Genomic DNA, 22,111 nt, shown 5'->3' on the forward strand with positions numbered 1-22,111 from the left:
AAAAAAAAAAAAAAAAAGCTTGGCATGCGCCTGTAGTCTCAGCCTTGGGAGGCTGATGTGGAAGAACTGCCCGAGCCCAGGAGGTCAAGGCTGCAGTGAGCCATGATCATGCTACTGCACTCCAACCTGAGCAACAGAGGGAGACCATATCTCAAAAAAAAAAAAAGAAAAGAAAGGAAATTAAAGGCACCTAGATTGGAAAGGGAGAAGCAAAACTATCTTTAATCTCAGATAACATGATCTTTTATGTAGAAAACACTAAAAAATCTGTTTTTTAAAAACTACTAAAACTCAGCCAGGTGTGGTGGCTCATGCCTGTAATCCCAACACTTTGGGAGGCCAAGGTGGGAATATCACTTGAGGCCAGGAGTTCAGGACCAGCCCAGGCAACACAAAAAGACTCCATTTCTACAAAAAAAAATAGAAATTAGCTAGATGTGGTGGTGTGAGCCTGTAGTCCTGTTGTGGGAAATTAAGGACTGGAGAGGCTGATATGGAGAAGGGGAGGATTGTTTATTTTATGTACGCACCAGCTCAGTGGATTCACATCCAAAAAGCTGAGCATTAAACAAAGACGGAGTGGGGTTTTTATAAACAGACTTACAAAAGTAAAACAAAAGCAGTTAATCATGACAGGTCACATAATCTATAGCATAGCATAACTTGTGGCCTTGCATAGCTGGTGGCCTTGTAACTGCATTGAAAGAAAAATAAGAACTGGCTAAATACAGACATTTGAAAAACACAGTTATGCCTAAGAAGCCAGGGAAATGACTAACAGTAAAGGAATTTGTCTTTCTCTCTTTTTTTTTTCCTTCAACCTTGCTCTGGAAGAGGGGGTGTCTGGAGTCAAGCTTTTGGCCTTGGCTTCTCAAACAGCGTTACCTTTTAACTGTCCTTGAAGTGAGCTTGCGAGGCAGAGGAAAACTTGTTCTTTTCTTTTTAACCTTTGCCTTGCCTGTTACTTTTCTTGGAGTGAATGAATGCATATTTATTTTTAAATTTCTGCCTCAGTCCCAGCTATTGGGGAGGCTGAGGTGGGAACAGGCTTCGGTGGGTTATGATGGTGCCACTGCACTCTAGCCTGAGCAATAGAGTGAGACTTTGTCTCTAAAAAAATAAACAGAAAAGAAAAAAATGGGGTGTAGAAGGAGGGGGAGAGCATCAGGAAGAATAGCTAATAGACGCTGGGCCTAATATCTAGATGATGGGATGATCTGTGCAGCAAACCACCATGGTAAAAGACACCTTTACCTATGTAACAAATCTGCACATCCTGCGTATGTACCCCTGAACTAAAAAGCTGGAAGGAAAAAAAAAAAAGAAACTACTAAAACTCAAGCACTTACCAAGGTTGCAAGATCAATGTACAAAATTCAATTATATTTCTACATACTAGCAATGAACAACTCAAAAATAAAATCAAGGAAACATTTCATTTGAAATAGCATCAAGCATGAAATACTAGAAGTAACTAGAGCATCAATTCCTGATTCTCAAAATTCACAATTAAAAGAATTACACATTGATCCTGCCTTGGCTATGCAAATGATCAAATAGCCCTACTTGATATTAGTGGAAAAGAGTCCAACTACAGAGTCCCACAGTACAGAAGAATTCCAACTAATGTGAAAAGAGTAAATGAATAAGAAAAACCACCATTTTACAATCCTTAATGAAATAAGGGATTCGGGCATCATTTAGGAATGAAATCAAAAGGTGAAAGGTTGGCTGGGTGCAGTGGCACATGCCTGTTAATCCCAGCACTTTGGGAGGCCAAGGAAGGCAGAACACTTGAGGTCAGGAGTTCAAGACCAGCCTGGCCACATGGTGAAACCCTATCTCTAGTAAAAATATAAAAACTAGTGGGGCGTAGTGGCATGCGCCTGTAATACCAGCTACTCGGGTGGCTGAGACAGGAGAACTGCTTGAACTCAGGAGGTGGAGGCTGCAGTGAGCCAAGATCACGCCACTGCACTCTCGCCTGGACAACAGAGTAATAACTGTCTCAAAAAAAAAAAAAAAAAAAAGAGAAAGTGAAAGGTTCATAGGGAACTTTACAATACAGGGATTAGGCCAGCTGAACCCATGGATCAATTTTGACAACCACTGTGAGCTTCCTGATGTGACACAAAATGAAGCACACAGAACCATCTCTCACATATTCTTGCCCAAAACTTCCAAACTTTGAAGCTTTTAGAGCTTACTTACATTTATAGGAAATGTAGGGAAACAAGTTAAATGACATAAATGGAAGCAAACCAACACATCCAGAATGTGGGGTATTCTACAGGACTCAACTGACTCTGTTTTGCAACAACACTATGAAAAAAAAAAAACAAACAAACAACAAAAACTCCATGTAGAAAGATCTAGAGTTTTAAAGACTTAATAACCTAGTATGATATTGGATCTTGTTGGATCCTGATTTAAACAAACCAACTTTAAAAGAAATTTTCGAAACAAGTAGAAAAAACTGAACATTGGTTATAAGAGAAAACCAAGGAATTATTAATTTTGATATGTATAACACCACTGTTGCCATGTAAAAAAAAAAAAACTTCTCTACTTTGGTGAATCTTTCACATAATCTGACACAGTAAAGTAAAATAAAAATGCTCTACAATCCAAGCAAAACACATCTGAAGTCCACATCTAGCCTACAGGATACCAGTTTGCCACTGCTGCTTAGAACCTGTCATCATATTAAAACACTGCTCCACTCCTAATATCGCAACTCCGAAATGTACATTCCTGATTGTAATCTCCAACTTCCTTGCTCCTGCTGCAGTAGCTTGCTTTCCTCATAAGTAACTTCCAGTTCCTCCTTTCCACTTGTCATGTTCTGGCTTCCCCTTGTTTCCCATGGCCCGTCATTCAACAATGACCTGATTCCATTCTAGAATCCCTCCCCTCCTTGAGTTCATCTCTTACTCAACAAGCCTCTGTTCTGATTAACCTCCATCACCTATTTTCTCCAGTGTCCAGCTTTTAAATGTTGAGCAGCAGCAGAATAATACAATCTGAACATCTACTAAAAAAAGTTATGCTACTTACTCTATCTCCTCACTCACTGTTACTCAGCAATCCTTTTATTCATTTCAATTGGTTCACTCAATCAACAAATTCTAAACAGCTGTTGTACGCCAGGAATTTTTTTTTTTTTCTCACCTCCAACGAACTTACAAGGCTAGTCTACAGACCCCCTCTAGCACTCATCATCCAACACTTTTCTAACACCTCATAAATATGTGAGTCACCCTGACAACTGGAAAGCCCCTTTTCCCTCCTTATCTTCACTACCACTTTTTTTTTTTTTTTTTGAGACAAGGTCTCCCCCGGTCATCCAGGCTGGAGTGCGGTGGCACAATCACAACTCACTGTAGCCTCAACCTCCTGAAACTACCATGCTTTTTTTTTTTTTTTTTTTTTGAGACGGAGTTTCACTCTTGTTGCCCAGGCTGGAGTGTAATGGCATAATCTCGGCTCACTGCAACCTCCACCTCGCAGGCTCAAGCAATTCTCCTGCCTCAGCCTTCCAAGTAACTGGGATTACAGGCATGTGTTGCCACGCTCAGATAATTTTGTATTTTTTTAGTAGGCTGATCTCAGCAGGATTTCACCATGTTGGCCAGGCTGGTCTCAAACTCCTAACCTCAAGTGATCCACCCGCCTCAGCCTCCCAAAGTGCTGGAATTACAGGCATGAGCCACCATACCCGGCCACTACCATGCTTCTTCAATCAATAATCTTCACCTGCTGCCTCCATTTCTGTATCACTTTATAGCCAATCATTTGTGGAGTTGAACAGATTCTTTCACTGGGTCTCTTTCCATGCTCCCTGCCACTACACTGGAGCAGACTTCTTGACCAGACTGAAAAAAAGTCTTCTCATCTCTTCCTGTTTTAGTTTAGCTTCTGCTTCACTGCCAGATTAACCTTCAGTAAGCCAAGTTTTCATCAGGTTGTACTTCTAGTAGGCTCCACAAACTCTCCTTTCTGACATTCTAGGCCCTTCTTAAATTACTTTCCCCATCTTGTTTTCCAAGTAAATCACCATGTCCTACAGGAAAAAAAGTCCTTCTAACAAGATAATAGGTTTTTCCCTGGGCTGTACCTGACTTCTGGTTGAGAAGATGAGATATACCTGCAGAGTGAGCAAACTGACAGAATTGCAGGGAATTAATTTAAGGCTCCAAACAGAAAATGGGTCGCTAAATCTTACTCCTCTCTTCTCTTCTCCACATCTGCAATGATAAGGTTTGTGGTTCTACTTGCCAAAGGCACAGTTTCTGCCAAAATGGTGACTCAAGCAGGATCACTAACACCTGCTCAGAAGACAGTAATATTACTGGTGCTGCTACAACTTATATCAATTTTTTTTATTTTCTTCTGATATGAAATCCTCCCCAAGGATAAAAACGTCAGTTCCTAAAGAGGAGCGTCCACGTTTCATGTAACTTATAAAGCACCCAGCAGAGTGCCAAACAAATTTGCTGTTCAAAAAAAGGCTGTATTAGAAACACAGCTGAAAATAATAGATGTTTCCCCCCCTTGATTATAAGAATTAAGGGCCTAGATTTCTGATTCCGTCATGATGATGAGAAGCTTTCTATCTTTATAGTGAACAGTTTGTTTCTTTTTAGACGTCTTTATATCACCCCCACAACCCTTTTATTCTTTTGTCTACTTTTCCTAAAATCTATGAATGGCAAAGGTTCTGATACCTGAGTGAACCACCAGATGTTTTCGGAGGCTAGAATACTCAGCAAAGGAACGACCACATCCTTGGGCTTCACAAAGGAAAGGTTTCTCTCCTAGAGACAGAAAATGAGATAAAGATTCAGTCTTCTGATGAACTGATTACCTGTTACTCTCTTTTCCCACCAACTTTATCCAGAGTCGAATGACTTACCTACTCTGATTTATTTAATTCATGTTATAATTTTAACTGGGCTACCTAGCAAGTGTTGCCTCTCAATGATCTTTTAGTATACATCCCGCTGACAGCCTTGCCCTTTTCCTTGGAATGGCTGCCTCTAAGCCTAGACTTCCTTCTCCCTCCTGGCCCAAGAGCTAGAGAGTTGCATTAACCTACCTTCTTCAGTGATTCCCACCCTCTGAGGATATCAAGATTAATACTGTATATGCGGTCAGGATTTTTACCTTATATCAATTTTCTTTATGATTCAGTTTCTAGATCCATCTAAAAGTATAATTTTTTTGGAGATGAAGTCTCACTATGTTTCCCAGGCTGATCTCAAATTCCTGGGCTCAAGCCTGTGCTACAGAGAGACAGTGAGACCCTGTCTCAAAAAAGAAAAAAAAAATCAAAACAAAAAAGATGCAGTCTCTATCCTCTAAAGTTCACAGACCAGTGTGAGACAGACAAATGAATTCATAAAAGAAAAAAGTGCTCCCTTGCAGTAATTTTTTAAGCAGCTGAATTTGAGCTCATCTAAAAGATGACAAGGATGGAAGGAAATTTCAGGCATAAGGAATAGTGTGAGCAGAGCCTTGAAACTGAGAGTGCCCAGGGAAAGTTCAGAAAATGGCAAGTAAGGCTGGCACAGTGACATTACGGGAGCTGAGCTTTCTAGAAGGGAACAGCACTGCTAGATTATATTATTCTTTTAGACTGTACCACACAGTTTAATGTTTGCGATTCTCCAGCGGTAGCTTTTTTCAATGCTTTATTTGTATACTCATCCCTACTCCAGAATGCTAGGTACTCAAAAGTTATTGAAAGAATGAACAATATATTAATATATGTAACAGAACAAATGTCAAGAAAACAGAACATTTTAGTAATTACAAGGTCATATGTTTCAAAAGAAGGCAGTAACTAAAGAACTAAAAATACGAAAAGGATTTAGAAAAAGATTCTACATAAGAATGTAATGGCATGAAATATCTGCATCAAGCTGGTTAGGGGATATACCTATTTGGAAACTTGAGAGGATGGTTATTTCACTGGGATAAGGGACACAGGAGAAGGAACAGGTTTAAAAGACAATGCAGCAAAATGGTGAAAAACATGGCCTTTGGGGTGTGTAAATCCAATTCTGACTTCAAATCCTGGCACCACCACTTATTTGTATGTGGAAGGTGTTTAATCTCTTTAAAAATCAGCTTTTCATCTATAATATGGAGATAAATACAATTTCAAAAGTGTTTTGAAGATTAAATGGGATAATACCAGGTAAATATTCAGCATGGTGCCTGGCACATAGTAAGCCCTCATAGTAAGTCACTGAATTAGCAGCTCTATTTACTTTTTTTTTTTTTTTGAGACAGAGTTTTGCTCTTGTTGTCCAGTCTGGAGTACAATGGCACGATCTCCACTCACTGCATCCTCTGCCTCCTGGGTTCAAGAGATTCTCCTGCCTCAGCCTCCCTAGTAGCTGGGATTACAGGCATGTGCCACCATGCCCCAGCTAATTTTTGTATTTTTAGTAGAGATGGGATTTCACCATGTTGCTCATGCTGGTCTGGAACTCCTGACCTCAGATGATCCACTCACCTCGGCCTCCCAAAATGCTGGGATTATAGGCATGAGCCACTGTACCCAGTCAAAATTGTTCTTTTGAGATGGAGTCTTGCTCTGTCTCCCAGGCTGGAGTGTAGTAGCACGATCTTGGCTCACTGCAACCTCTAACTCCCGGGTTCAAGCAATTCTCCTGTCTCAGCCTCCTGAGTAACTGGGTTTACAGGCACCCATCACCATGCCTGACTAATTGTATTTTTAGTAGAGATGGGGGTTTCACTGTGTTGACCAGGCTGGTCTCGAACTCCTGCCCTCAAGTGATCTGCTCGCCTCAGTCTCCCAAAGCGCTGGGATTACAGGTGTGAGTCACTGCGCCCGACCTGAACTGCAGCTTTAATTACTATCCATACTACTAATAAAGATTTGAGGTCAGTTTTGACATTTGAGATAAACTGAGTTGTCAGCATTTAAATATAAAATCCTTGGAAGAGCTTTGGGATCATATCAGAATTCAAATTCCAGCTCTGCCATTTCCTACCTGCATGATATTGGGCAAGTTACTTCTCTCTCTAACCTTCTGTTCCTTTATCAATAAGTACAGTATCCAAGGCATAAAGTTACCTTAAAGATCAAATGAGATAATATATATGTGGTTGGTACATATTAAAGTGCCTCAACAAATGCTAACTTTTATTATTATTAATTATTATTGAGATTCAGATCTGTGAGGCATCTAGGGAGAAATAATTAAATTGAGGTCTGAGATTATGACAAGAGAGTGCACTGAGTAAAAGAGAAGGAACGAGAAATTCTGAAACTGGCGAAAAATTCAGAGATTAACAGAGATAAAATTCAGAAAGAATTAGAAAGAGAAAAACAAAAAACAAAAAAAACGGGAAAATCAGGCCATATTTTGAAGTAAAAGCATTTTAAGGCTGGGTGTGGTGGTTCACATATGTAATCTCAGCACTTTGGAAGGGCAAGGTCAGCAGATCACTTGAGGTCAGGAGTTCGAGAACAGTCTGGCCAACATGACAAAACCCGGTCTCTACTAGAAATACAATTGTTTGGGCATGGTAGTGCACACCTGTAGTCCCAGCTACTGGGAGCACGAGAAAAGCTTGAACGCAAGAGGCAGAGGTTGCAGTGAGCTGAGATCACATCACTGCACTCCAGCCTGGGTGACAGAGTAAGACTCTGTCTCAAAAATAAATAAATAAGAAAAAAGAAAGCTTTTTAAGAAGATGTTCAGTGTTATCAAATGCTACAACAAAGGGCTGGTCCGAAGGTAGTGAGTTATCTCAACTGATGTTCACAGTTATAGATCAAGTGCCTTGTTTTACTTTTTCCCCTCTTCTCACTACCGCATTTGACTGATTTTAAAAAACAGTATAGGCTGGGCGCAGTGGCTCACGCCTGTAATCCCAGCACTTTGGGAGGCTGAGACAGGCAGATCACAAGGTCAGGAGATCGAGACCATCCTACCTAATATGGTGAAACCGCGTCTCTACTAAAAACACACACACACACACACACACACACACACACACACACACACACACACAAAATTAGCTGGGCGTGGTGGCGGGTGTCTGTAGTCCCAGCTACTGGGGAGGCTGAGGCAGGAGAATGGCGTGAACCTAGAAGGCGGAGCTTGCAGTAAGCCAAGATCTCACCACTGCACTCTAGCCTGGCGACACAGCAAGACTCCGTCTCAAACAAACCAACAAACAAACAAAAAACAAACAAAAAAAGTATATATATATATATATGTCTTTTATTTTTATATTTTACATATGCCTTATGTTTTTATTATATATGCCATATATATATTCGCCTTTTAATTTTACCTGCTGTCATTTTACCAATGCAAGAATCAAGAAGAGTCAACGAAAGTGGGAAGAATAGTTACACATTCTAAGAGTGGTCTGGGTTCAGTGATTACACTTTGGCTAGAGGCTAGAACATGCTAGACCAAGTGGCTTGGAAAATCACCCTTAGACTCTTAGACTATGAGTCAAGGAATCTTTATTTTGTTCCTGTGATATTAACATGCTGTGTGACCCAGAGTAATTAACTTCTCTATTCTGTTTCTCATGTTGTGAGGCTCTAACGAGAAAGTTGGGGATTATATCTTATCTTTTGTATTTTTTCCCACCCTGCCCCATTTAGTGCCTAGAACAGGTTCTGCATGATTTGTGACTCAATAAATGTTACTGCCCAAAATCTTAACTGCGCAGTGTTCAGAAAGATTTGAACACAGACTGATTTTGTCCAGATCTCCCCACATCATTATTGTCTAAGAAGGTCTTACAACTCTCCCTACAGGTTAGGCTCCTGGAGACAGAAATCAACATCGTCCACTCTAAACACACAGGTAAAAATATAATAAATATTATTATAAGTGCCGCAAGTCATTTGAAAAAGAAATCCCATCTTCAGAGTTCTACAAACAACCCCAGACCTTCATTTCTATTCCCACTTGAGTTTTTCCTAAGGATAGGCAAACATGCAGAGCCAAGGAGTAGACTTCCCAAAGGAATGTTGGTGCTACACATACCTGTGTGAATGCGCCGGTGGTTCTTTAGGTTTCCAGCTGTAGTAAACTGCTTACCACAGCCAGACTCATGGCACATAAAGGGCTTCTCTCCATTGTGGGTCCTCATATGCACCTTCAGCCTCTGCAGCACATAGAAGCTTTTCCCACAACCTTCTGCAGGACAGATGAAGGAGCGGTCATTTCTGCAAAAATAATCACATAAGCAAAAATATCTGAAAATACTCTTTGCTAGAGATGACAAGTCAAAGCCCCTATTGACTCTCAAGGCAAACAGTAAGTCCAAAAACTGGATATATCAGAATCAACTGAAGACTTCGTTAAAACTACAGCTGGGTGGTGGCTCACGGCCTGTAATCCCAGCTACTCTGGAGGCTGAGGCAGGAAGATTACTTGAGCACAGCTTGGGCAACATAGTGAGACCTTGTCTCAAAAAAAAATTTTTTTTAATTAGTCAGGTGTGGTGGTACAAGTCTGTAATCCCAACTGAGGCTGAAGTAGGAAGGTGACTTGAGCACAGGAGTTTGAGACTGCAGCGAGCTATGACGGTGCCACTGTACTCCAGCCTGGGTGAGATCCTGTGTCTTTAAAAAAAAAAATCGAAAAACTACAGATGCCTAGCACCACCCCTTCAACTGATTTCATAGGTTCAAGGTAGGGGCCCATGCTTACTTGTTACTTTTAAGTTCTCAAAGGAAATATGTTTTATAATAAAATTTGAGAACTCTTGGTTTAAGGTCTTTAGGTCCCAAATGTCTTATTAAATATTTATCAAGAATGAGATAAATGAGACAATGCAAATCTTTCTATTAAAGAAAAAAAGACATCTTAACTAGAAGTTAACTGGAGTCCCTACTTTCCTGTAATCTGTCAACCTGAGGGACAAGCTCCTCTGGAAGAATCAACTTTTGCATCAACATATATCCAAATATGAGATCTCAGGATTTGCTCACCGATGAGTCTTGAGGTGGTATTTAAAGTGAGCTGGCCATACAAATGTCCGGTCACAGCCTTCAACTGTACACTTGAGCTTCTTTTCCACTTGAGGAAGGGGCCCAGAATCTTTTGGTTGCCCATCACCAGAACCAAGGTGGACATTTTCTCCTGTAACAGAGTCACATATTTATAATCCAGCCAAGGACCCTACTCAGATACTTAGGCTCAAACAATAAAGCTCCTATGTTTTCCTCCTAGAGATCATTAATCAGATATCTATCTTCATCTTCCTCAGTCCTCCGTGTACGCACTTAACAGCAGAAACTGGGCCAGGTGTGGTGCTCACAACTATAATCCCAAGCACTTGGGAAGCCAAGCTGGGGGGACTGCTTGAGCCCAGGAGTTCCGAGACTAGCATGGGCAACGTGGTGAAACCGTATCTTTACAAAACACAAACAAACACAAAAAATTAACCAGGCATGGTGGCACAGGCCTCTAGTTGAGGCTCCAAGGCTGAGGCAGGAAGATCACTTAAGCCTGGGAGATTGATACTATAGTGAGCTATGACTGCACCACTGTACTCCAGCCTGGGTGACAGAGCAAGAATCTGTCAATAAATAAATAAATATAACAAAACAATAGAAATGCAAGTCTTCTACATATTTATTCCCTTACTCCAGGAAAAACTACCAAAAACTATCATGCTTTGTTTCACAAGACTAGGGCTCTTTGACAAATTTAAGAGATATACAAAATGGTTTGCTATTACAAATCTTAGAAAGCAGAATTAAACCCACTTTGTATTACAGTTTGGTGGAGAAGCAAAGTATGCTACAAAGATGACAAAGTTCTGAGTAGTTAAAAACACTGTATTTTGCTTGTGTCTGGGAGGCGGAGGCTGCAGTGAGCCGAGATTGCACCACTGCACTCCAGTCTGGGCAACAGAGTAAGACCCTGTTTCAAACACAAACAAACAAAAAATCCCACTGTATTTTAAGGAGAAATAGTCATTCTGGTTCAGTGTGGGCTTTCGTTGACAGATAGCCATTTTTAGATTTCCATCTTCTGAAATGAATTTGGCCATTTCCTGTCATTCTGGAAACTAAGCACCACCTTCCAATTTCCTGTACCACCCTTCTTTAGTTGTAAAATACTTAAGGCATACAAAATTTAAATTTCTAACCACATTTTAAAAAGTAAGAGAAAATATCTACTGCAGTTTTGTTCAACAGAATAAAGAGAGGTGAGGAGAGGAGTATAAAGTGCCTCCCTTAAATGTAAACAAAATCAGTTAAAAATTTTTATATAAATTCCAGATTAGTAGGTGGTGGTCCTTTCACTTTCTTCAAGAAATGCTTGAACATCAATAGAGAAAAAAATTAATAGTCATTTAATTCTGCTACGAGCATATGCAGGTAGTGTATCTTTCCACTATATACACCTTAGCAATAAGATTTGTATCTCCAAATTTCCCCCTCAATAGCCAAAAGTAGAATATATATGTTGTACCTATCACAATCCCTAGAACCTGATGGTTAATCAAAGGCAGTTTCTGTCCCATCTATTAATCTTCTCCTTGCTATACTTTACCAAATACTAGTCATAAAGCTGATTGCTCCAAGGTCAGAGCAGAACCTAGGATGCTTCCTGCTAGTAACTATTAATTTTTTCTTTAATATTGCCCCAAGAGTTTTAAAAATGTGCTTACCTGAAAAATATCTACACATATAGCACAAAAATACATATGCCATGAAGGAATCTTCCCACCAACCCCAGAACTCCAGCTAATTGATTTTTAACAAAAGATCTGTTAAACATCACGCTTTTTTCTTTTAAATTTTTTTGTTTTTGTTTTTGAGACAGGGTCTCATTTTGTTGCCCAGGCTGGAATCCAGTGGCATGATCTCAGTTCACTGCAACCTCAACCTCCCCAGCTCGGGAGATCCTCCCATGTCAGCCTCCCAAGTAGCTGGGACTAGAGACAGGTGTGTACCACCACACCTGGTTACTTTTTTGTTTTTGTTTTTGTTTTTTTTGTAGAGATGGGGTTTTGCCACGTTGCCCAGGCTGGTCTCCTGAGCTCAACAGATCCACCCACCTCGGTCACCCAGTGTTGGGATTACAAGCGTGAACCACTGCATCGGCCAAAAACATCATGCTAATACAGTGATTCAAATCAGTGATAGTAGGGGCTTTCTGGATTCAGTTTTATAGATATAATAAGAATATTAATATAATCATAAAATAGGAAAAATGAATACATAGAATAAGGAAAGGCTAAGAAATTATTGAAACTCCTCCTGCTCAACAATGAAGATTATCAATATATGCTCAAAGAAATATAAGACAAATTTTTCCCTTAAAAAAAAAAATCCCTCAGAAAAGAGTGCATTTGAGTTCTACTATGTTGGCCATCCTGGTCTTGAACTCCTGACCTCCAGTGATCTGCCCACCTTGGCCTCCCAAAGTGCTGGGATTATAGGTGTGAGCCACTGCGTCTGGCTGCCATATGGTTTCTGTTACAACGACTCAGCTTTGCCGTAGTAGCAGCCTTAGACAATGTGTAAGTAATGTGGATGCCTATGTTCTAAAACTTTAATTATAAAAACAGGTGCGGGCCAGGCACAGTGGCTAATGCCTGTAATCCCGGCACTTCGGGTGGCTGAGGCGGGCGGATCACGAGGTCATGAGATCAAGATCATCCTAGCTAACACAGTGAAACCTCGTCTTTACTAAAAATACAAAAAATTAGCTGGGTGTGGTGGTGGAGCAGCAGTCCCAGCTGCTCGGGAGGCTGAGGCAGGAGAATGGAATGAACCCGGGGCACAGAGCTTGCAGTGAGCCAAGATCACACCACTGCACTCCAGCCTGGGCGACAGAGAGAGACTCTGTCTCAAAAAGAAAAAAACAGGTGGGGATTTGGCCCAAAGGCCTTTGCTGACCTAATACACAACATCTTAAGCAAACTTAAAGTGTTTCTGTATTTGAAACAACTTAGATTGTAAGTGAAGATAATGTGCTCTGAAAATCTATGCTAGAGGACTCATAAACTGACTTCAGTGTCGACAATGACAAAAATATTTATGTTAAAAATGCATTAAAATATTGAATAAAATCACTTCGTTACATGTTAGTGCAAGGGTGTCCAATATTTTGGCTTCCCTGAGCCACACTGAAAGAAGGAATGTCTTGGGCCACACATGAAATATACTAATACTGGCCAGGCGTGGTGGCTCATGCCTTAATCCCAGCACTTTGGGAGGCCAAGGCGGGCAGATCACGAGGTCAGGAGATTGAGACCATCCTGGCTAACATGGTGAAACCCCGTCTCTACTAAAAACACACAAAAAATTAGCCGGGCGTGGTGGCAGGCGCCTGCAGTCCCAGCTACTTGGGAGGCTGAGGCAGGAGAATGGCATGAACCCGGGAGGCGGAGCTTGCAGTGAGCTGAGACTGCACCACTGCACTCCAGCCTGGGCAACAAAGCAAGACTCCCTCTCAAAAAAAAGAAAAAAAGAAAAAAAAAAGCTAATACTAACGACAGCTGGTGAGCTTTAAAAAAAAAAACAAAACTCATAATGTTTTAAGAAAGTTTACGAATTTGTGTTGGGCTGCATTCAAAGGCATCCTGGGACACATGTGGCCGGCCCACAGGCCGTGAGTTGGACAAGTTTGTGTTAGTGGGTAAAAGCAATATGGATATATTTCATATGATTCAAATGTTTATGTGGGAGCAGGTGCAGTGGCTCACGCCTGTAATCCCAGCACTGTGGGAGGCCAAGGCAGGCAGATCACCTTGGGTCAGGAATTTGAGACCAGCCATGGCCAACATGGTGAAACTCTGTGTCTACTAAAAATACAAAAATTAGGTGGGCATGGTGGCATGCACATGTAGTCCCAGCTACTAGGGAGGCTGAGGCAGAGAATCACTTGAGCCCAGGAAGCGGAGTTTGCAGTGAGCCGAGATTGCACTGCTGCACTCCAGCCTGGGCGACAGAGAGAGACTCAGTCTCAAAAAAATAAATAAATAAATAAAATGAGTATGTATTACCAAGATCATAAAGTTTCCAAATAGCAACCTATAATGTTAATTTTATCTACATGCCTAAAGGTTTACATAACTAAGTTACGGAAAAAAAAAGGCTTTTAGGGAATTACCTTGTTGGAAAATAAGACTGTCTTATATTTGGGGTGATTTTTTTTTTTTTGATAGATCGAGTTTCGCTCTTGTTGTCCAGGCTGGAGTGCAGTGGTGCGATCTCAACTCACCGTAATCTCCACTTCCCGGGTTCAAGCAATTCTCCTGTCTCAGCCTTCCTAAGTAGCTGGGATTACAGGCATGTGCCACCATGCCCAGCTAATTTTGTATTTTTAGTAGAGACGGGGTTTCTCAACATTGGTCAGGCTGGTCTCAAACTCCTGACCTCAGATGATCCGCCCACCTCAGCCTCCCAAAGTGCTGGGATTACAGGCGTAAGCCACCACACCCAGCCTATTTGGGGTGATTTTATATTCAGGCATACAAGGTAGTTGTTAAGATAGTAAGGCAACATATTTTGAGAGTAAGAAAAACATCCACACAATGCTTTGCTGATTATAACATTTCCCAGATAGAATGTTACATAATCTCCATAACAAGTCAATCAGGTAAGCTGCCTGATCTCCATGTTCAGATCATAAGAAAATTGAAGCTAAGGGAGCTTAAACTGCCCAAGGCAGGGAACTAATAAATGATGATCCCAGGCCTGGATCCCAGCCCCCAGATTCTAAATTGCAAGCTCCCCTACCTACACCGCTTCTCACTGGCAAATATGGCACTATTTCTTCAATGTAAGAGGAAATGCTGAAGGTTTCAGCATCCAGAGATTGGCACATACATCTCAGGAAGAATCTGAACTTTAAGGGTCCTACCAAAATGGTAAAATGAACCATTCTAAGTAGCACTATGGTAGTCACAAACAGAACTAAGTATTTTGAAAACGAACAGAAGTTTAGAGTTTGGCTGAGCATGGTTGCTCACACCTATAATCCCAGCACTTAGGGAGCCAGAGGGAGGAGGAGAACCTGAGTCCAGGAGTTTGAGACCTGCCTGGGCAACAGAGCAAAACCCCATTCTCCACAAAAAGGGGAAAAAAAGAAGACAAAAAAAAAAAATTTAATGTTTCAAAATATTCATAGTTCTCTACTAGAAACTTTAACTTTTATTTTCATTTGAATGGTAATCAAAAAATAACAATGAGCATATACTAAATAATCTGCATAAACTCCAAACAGCTGTGATACTAAGTGCTTAAGCTTAGTTTGTGATAATGATAGCATTAAACCATGTAGTATTGAGTTGTCACATGTTAATGAGAAAACACAGAGGCAGACATAAAAAAGAATTCATGACATGCTACATAAGCAAAGATTCTGCAGTGGTCTGAATAGAGCCGTGGTTCTCAAGCTTTAACATGTATCAGAACCAAGTTTTTGACTCAGTAGTCTGGCATGGGCCTGAGAGTTTGCATTTCTCAGTTCCCATGTGACATCAATGAACCAGTGACAATGCTTTGAAAATTACTAGAACAGCCGGGCGCGGTGGCTCAAGCCTGTAATCCCAGCACTTTGGGAGGCCGAGACGGGCGGATCACGAGGTCAGGAGATCGAGACCATCCTGCCTAATATGGTGAAACCGCGTCTCTACTAAAAACACACACACACACACACACACACACACACACACAAAATTAGCTGGGCGTGGTGGCGGGTGTCTGTAGTCCCAGCTACTGGGGAGGCTGAGGCAGGAGAATGGCGTGCACCCGGGAGGCAGAGCTTGTGGTGAGCTGAGATCCGGCCACTGCACTCCAGTCTGGGCGACAAATGCTCAATAAAAAAAAAAAAAAAAAAAAAAAAAAAAGAAAAGAAAAGAAAAGAAAATTACTAGAACACAGAAAAGTGGCACAGAGTAATTAGTACAGGCATGCTGAACTGAAAAAGAAAAAGCATTAAAACCATCATAGCTAACTGTTAAACTGCCACGAGCAGCAATTCAGTTTCAGCAAAACATAATCCTCTGCCACAATGACTTAATGTTATTTTTATTTTCATGGGTTTGGTAGTTTTATTCCTATTAACTGATAAAACTGTTTTGATTTCATGAGGGTGTAAGAGCTCTAAGTATATGAAGTTTACACAGAATTTCTGTTTTTGCGTATTTAAGAGACAATAAAAACAATTCAAACCCCAGAATGTATATTATTTTTTCTTTAAAAGGGGCTCTGTACATTTTTAAAGTTGAGAATTCAGAATACCAGTTGGTTTTGGACACAAATCTAGTATGGCCAAGTTATTTTACAGAAAATAAAATTTAAAAAATTTACAGATTTCTAGCCTTCTGCTCTCATCAATAAAATAACTTGAATTATATACAACTCAAACCAGCCACTGCATTACCAAAATCTCTTTGCACAGAACAGTGGCAAGGAAAATGCCAACAGGCCTCACCATTGCTGCTGGTTTTTGCACTCTTTGCCAGTTGTGCACGAGTAGCAGCAATCAAACTGTCATGGGCCAACTCTTGAACCCGGAGGAACCATGGAATGCTACTGTCTGTGCTCTCACTGGAGAGGAAATCATTCCCTGAATCTTCTGCCTCATCCTGTACAAACACTAAGTGCTCAGCTGAAGAGCCCAGACCTGGAAGAAACAAAACATGAAAAGTTAGCAACCAAGCAAGCCTTTTATTTGCCCTGGCTCAGAAACTCTCCATGTACCCCCACCCCCCGCTTTTTTTTTTTTTTTTTTTGAGACAGAGTCTTGCTCCGTCAGCTAGGCTGAAGTGCAGTGGCACGATTTCAGCTTACAACAACCTCCGCTTCCCAGGTTCAAGCGATTCTCCTGCCTTAGCCTCCTGAGTAGCTGGGATTACAGGCATGCGCCACCATGCCCAACTAATTTTTGTATTTTTAGTAGAGACAAGGTTTCACCACGTGGGTCAGGCTGGTCGTGAACTCCTGACCTTCTAATCCGCCCACCTCGGCCTCCCAAAGTACTGGGATTACAGGCGTGAGCCACTGCTCCTGGCCCAGAAACTCTCCATGTCCTAAATAAGCTATTCCTGACCTTCGCCTTTTACCTCAAACTTCTCATTGAAAAGTAGGCAATCACCTTTCTACCTTTAGTCTACAGGCTTGTCGTTACCTTGCCTCCTCTGGTTTCAGAGGCAAAGCTGTCTTTCTTGGTCAACCAGACTAACCCCCATCTACAGTATTTCATTCTCATTCAATTATCCCCTCATATATACTTCTGTTATCTCCTCTCTCCCATCTGCAACCAGTTTCCTATCGGCCAGCATTTCCTTATAGTCTTTAAATATGTCCTAACTCAAGTCTCTCACCCTTATTTTTTAAAAGAAGTAGAAAACCCCAAGTACTTCTCTAGCTATTACCTTCTTCCCTGTTCCTTTAAAGTCAAGTTTCTTGAACAAGTGTACCTTCTAACTTGCATATCTACTGTCTTACCTCCCATCCACTCCCCATCTCTTTAACCCTGGCCTCTACCTTAGCTACCACAGTAACAACTGCTCTTGCTAGGGTCACCAGACACACACTTCTCACTAATAAGCCCATCATGTAGCATTTGGCATGATTTAGTATATTTTCTGCCTTAAAACTTCTTCCTCCCTTGGCTTCCCCGCTACCAATCTCTCCAGTTCTCTTCATCCCCTTCCAGCTGCTCCTTCCTGTTCTTCTGTTGTCCTCTTAAATGTTTTTTCCTAGGGTCCCAGACTTGCCTTCTTTTCTGTTTATGCTTCAGACTTCTCTTGAATCAAAGAATCCACACTCATTGTTTCACACATTTCCTGAATGCTGATAAGCACCAAAACAGACCTTTCTAGAACTCTGGATTCCTGTTTCTAACTCTCTAAAGGACATGTCCTCCTGAATGTACCTCCAAAATCTCAACATAAATAGGCATAAATTGGAACTAATCATCCTCCCCCAAGCCTTGCTCTTCCTGTTCGATCTCAGTAAATGGCACTACATAATTTCCCAAACAAGATGGGTCGTACTGGAGTCCTCCCACTCCTTCTACATATTCATATGGTCACCAGACACACCAATTCTCCAAAATAATAAAATAATAAAGCTTCTTTCTATTTTAAGTATGACTAAGTAAAATATGCCCCACCCCTAATTTTTTTCTTAGGCATTAGCAGAGCTCAAGAAAAGGAAAGAATACCTGCTCTTGTTAGGTTAAGAAGAATAAAAGAAGTGCTATCACTTGGCTGTAGATCTTGCAACAAGCTAGAAGACTCTGAAGTGGACAAAAACTCCGGGGATTTCTGTACAGTCTGAGCTCTCGTCTCCTCTCCGTCTGGACCTACATTCACCCGAAGGCTTCTCAAAACAGCTGAGGAAGGGACCTCCTTGGAGGAGTTAGAATGATTTGTAGTATCATCTAGTAAAGGGAAAATATCACAGCTTTATCTCCAGGGGCTCACCATTTTGATACACAGCACCCAACATCTCTTGGAAGCTAACATCCTTATAGGAGCAGACAGCATTCTCATTATACAAATAAAAACTTTGTCTCACAGAAGAACAGAGAAATGGCTTTATGTTCTAAAGCAGTCAGCCAAAATGTGAGGAACAGAATTCTCTGTCACTTGGCAGTAATGGTTGGTGAATAACCAACCATTCACATTTGGACCATGGAATTTAGTCCTTTTTGAAGCCAGAAATCAGTACTTTTTCCTTGAAAAATATAGCTATACAATGAATACTAGCTCAAGAATAGGATTTACATTTTATTTTTCTTGTAGAGAGCTCCCTCTCCTTAACTTTTATATTAGGTTGGTGCAAAAGCTATTGCAGTTTTTGCCATTACCTTTTTACCTCTGGTTGTATCTCAGGCTGTGGTATTTTTTCTGTGCCACCACGCCTGGCTAACTTTTGTATTTTTAGTAGAGACAGGGTTTCACCAGCCAGGCTGGTCTCAAACTCCTGACCTCAAGTGATCCACCTGCCTCGGCCTCCCAAAGTGCTCGGATTATAGGCGTGAACCACCACGCCCAGCCTGTAATATTGTGTTTTATGAGCTGGGAGGCAAGTATTTGGATTTTCATTTACTTTTATTTATACTTGTTTGTATGTCTCAAATACTTTAAATCAAAATTAAAACTAAAGGAAATGTGGAAAAGAAGGTGAATGCATTTTTTAAAAATCCATTCATTAGTTGATGAACACTAAAGCTGATTCCCTATCTTGGTTATTATGAATAATGCTGCAATTAACATGTAAGTATAGACATCTTTGACTTACTGATTTCAATTCCTTTAGATATATACCTACAAGTTAGATTGCTGGGTCATATGGTAGCTCCATTTTTAGTTTTCTGAGGAACTTCCATACAGTTTCCATAATGGCTGTACTAACTTACATTCCCACCAACAGTGTACAAAGGTTACCTTTTCTTCATATACTTGGCAACACTTGTTATCTTCCATCTTTATAACAGTCATTCTAAGGGGAGATGGACACTCTGTTGTTTTCATTTCCTTAATTATTGTTTGTTTATATATATATATTTTTTTAAATTTATTATTACTATTTCTTTTAAGGTGTTGCTCTATCCACCCAGGAAGGAGTGCAGTGTTGCAAAAACAGCTTACTGCAGCCTCAAACTCCTGGGCTCAAGTGATCTTCCCACCTCAGCTGGGACTACAAGTGCACACCACCATGCCCAGCTAATTTTTAATTTTTTGTAGAGACGAGGTCTCGCCATGTTGCCCAGGCTGGTCTCAATCTCCTGGGCTCAAGCAATCTTCCTGCCTCAGCCTCCCAAAGTGCTGGGATTACAGGCATGAGCCACCACACCTGGCTTGTCTTCAACTTTTCTAACTGGTTCTTTCCTCTTAGCATAAAGCAACCCCCAAATATCTAAGATCTTAACACAAACAAAAAATTTCCCTCTATCTCATCACTTTCTTGTTTTCCTTCTAGTACCAGGAGAGCCTTTAGAAAATATGTATTGATAGGCCTGGTGCAGTGGCTCACACTTGTAATCCCAGCACTTTGGGAGGCCAAGGTGGACTGATCACTTGAGGTCAGGAGTTCAAGACCAGCCTGGCCAACGTGGTGAAACCCTGTTTCTACTTAAAATGCAAAAATTAGCCAGGCATAGTGGCGCGCACCTGTAATCCCAGCTACTTAGGAGGCTGAGGCAGGAGACTAGCTTGAACCCGGGAGGGGAGGCAGAGGTTGCAGTGAGCCGAGATCGCGCCACTGCACTCCAGTCTGGGCGACAGAGTGACACTCCGTCTCAAAAAAAAAAAAAAAAAAGCTTGTACACTCAAGTCACTGCAGCCTGACTTTCCATCCTCTTCTCTCCATGGAACAGGTTCTGCCAAAGTCAATAATGGTGTCCTTTAGTCCCTATTTCACTGGGCCTGTCAATAGCATTTGATACAATGATTTCCCCTGGGTTTCATGCCTTCACTCTGCTGATGTTCATCCAACTATTTTACTCTTTGCTTCTTCCCTCCTTTACAAGTTCTCCTGCCCTACCCTGTACCTTAAATAAATAGTTCCATAGTTTTGCATTGACCTTTTTTCCCCACTCTCACACTCTTTGGGTGATCATATCCATTCCTATGGCTTAAACTACCAAAGCACTAATGATTTCATGGTTGCTTTTTCTCCATGACTCCTAATTTTTACAGTTTCCACCAGTCAGTTATTAAGTGATATATTCATTCCACCAGTAACATAGAGTAGGCTAAGCTCTTAAGACTTCTTTATCCTATCTCTAGTGATCTTAATTTTTACCTGGTAACATTAGCCGACTGCATTCTGAGGCTTCAGTCACAGGAAGGAGGGACAAACAAGTAATATCTTTAGCTTCTGATTCTACAAGCCCCTGTCCCAATGGGATGGATGTATTCTGAACAAACTGTACCAGGAGCTAGGGGGAAAAAAGACAACACTGAGAAATACAAGTTGTTAGAAATGTCTAAACCTCCGAATTTACCAAAAGGTAATATTAAGACTGTTCACTAGTCTCATCCATATTCAAAGAAAAACTAAACACCATAATATCTAAAGTTATTTTATCAAGTTCTCTGTTCTAGAGAACAGCTGATTTATATAAAGTCATGTGCTACGTAACAACATTTCAGTTAACAGACCACATACAGGATTATGGTCCCGTAAGATTGTAATACCCTATTTTTACTGTACTTTTTCCACGTTTAGATATGTTTAGATACACAATGTTTACCACTATGCTTCAACTGCCTACAGTATTCAGTACAGTAACATGCTGTATAGGTTTGCAGCTTAGGGGCAATAGGGTATACCATACAGCCTAGGAATGTAGCAGGCTAAACCATCCAGGTCTGTGTAAGTATACTCTACCATGTTCGCATAATAATGAAGTCAACTAATGTCATATTTCTCAGAATGTATCTCTATCGCTAAGTGACACTTCACTGTAATTAAGTTAACCTCTGCCACCTTCTGTCAAACAGAGAAATGATAAAAATAATTACATTGTAAAATAATGGCTTAAAAAAATCAACTGTATCATATTGATTACATTTTACAAAGCAATTTTCTGTGTACTGGCTCATTTAATTATCACATTAACCCAGTAAGATTTAAGATGTATTTTTTCTTTTTTGGAGACAGAGTCTCGCTCTGTCACCCAGGCTGGAGTGCAGTGGCACGATCTCGGCTAACTGCAAGCTCTGCCTCGCGGGATCACGCCATTCTCCTGCCTCAGCCTCCCAAGTAGCTGGGAATACAGGTGCCCGCCACCAGGCCCCACTAATTTTTTTTTGTATTTTTAGTAGAGACGGGGTTTCACTGTGTTAGCCAGGATGGTCTCGATCACCTGACCTCGTGATCCGCCTGCCTCAGCCTCCCACAGTGATGGGATTACAGGCATGAGCCACTGCGCCCGGACTTAAGGTGTATTTTACAGCTGAGGAATCAAATTGAAACATTAAGTGACTTGTCTAAGGTCACATGACTAGTTAGGAGCAATGCCAATCCTCAAATTTAAGTAATCTGATTCCAAATTCAGTGTCCATTCTGCAACACAGATGTGCTAAATTTAAAGTAAGAAAAGTGAACAACAAAAAATGT

The 22,111-nt window shown here is 40.9% G+C and overlaps 1 protein-coding gene across 3 annotated transcripts in view; it reads right to left on the reverse strand.

The window, feature by feature from the left end:
* Positions 1-22,111, reverse strand: part of ZNF410 (zinc finger protein 410) — a 41,434-nt gene that overhangs the window by 15,665 nt on the left and 3,658 nt on the right. For 2 of the 3 annotated variants that reach the window (XM_011949589.1, XM_011949588.1), the window contains exons 3-8: positions 20,792-20,927; positions 18,204-18,422; positions 16,467-16,658; positions 9,998-10,148; positions 9,048-9,229; positions 4,728-4,817 (exon numbers count right to left, since the gene is read on the reverse strand). In XM_011949589.1, the coding sequence (XP_011804979.1) occupies positions 4,728-4,817; positions 9,048-9,229; positions 9,998-10,148; positions 16,467-16,658; positions 18,204-18,422; positions 20,792-20,927 (970 nt within the window). The remainder of the gene's footprint in view (positions 1-4,727; positions 4,818-9,047; positions 9,230-9,997; positions 10,149-16,466; positions 16,659-18,203; positions 18,423-20,791; positions 20,928-22,111) is intronic. The other variant, XM_011949590.1, reaches the window with a different exon arrangement.

This window comes from Colobus angolensis, unplaced genomic scaffold (assembly GCF_000951035.1).
Source record: "Colobus angolensis palliatus isolate OR3802 unplaced genomic scaffold, Cang.pa_1.0 Scaffold3, whole genome shotgun sequence".
Taxonomy (NCBI): Eukaryota; Metazoa; Chordata; class Mammalia; order Primates; family Cercopithecidae; genus Colobus; species Colobus angolensis.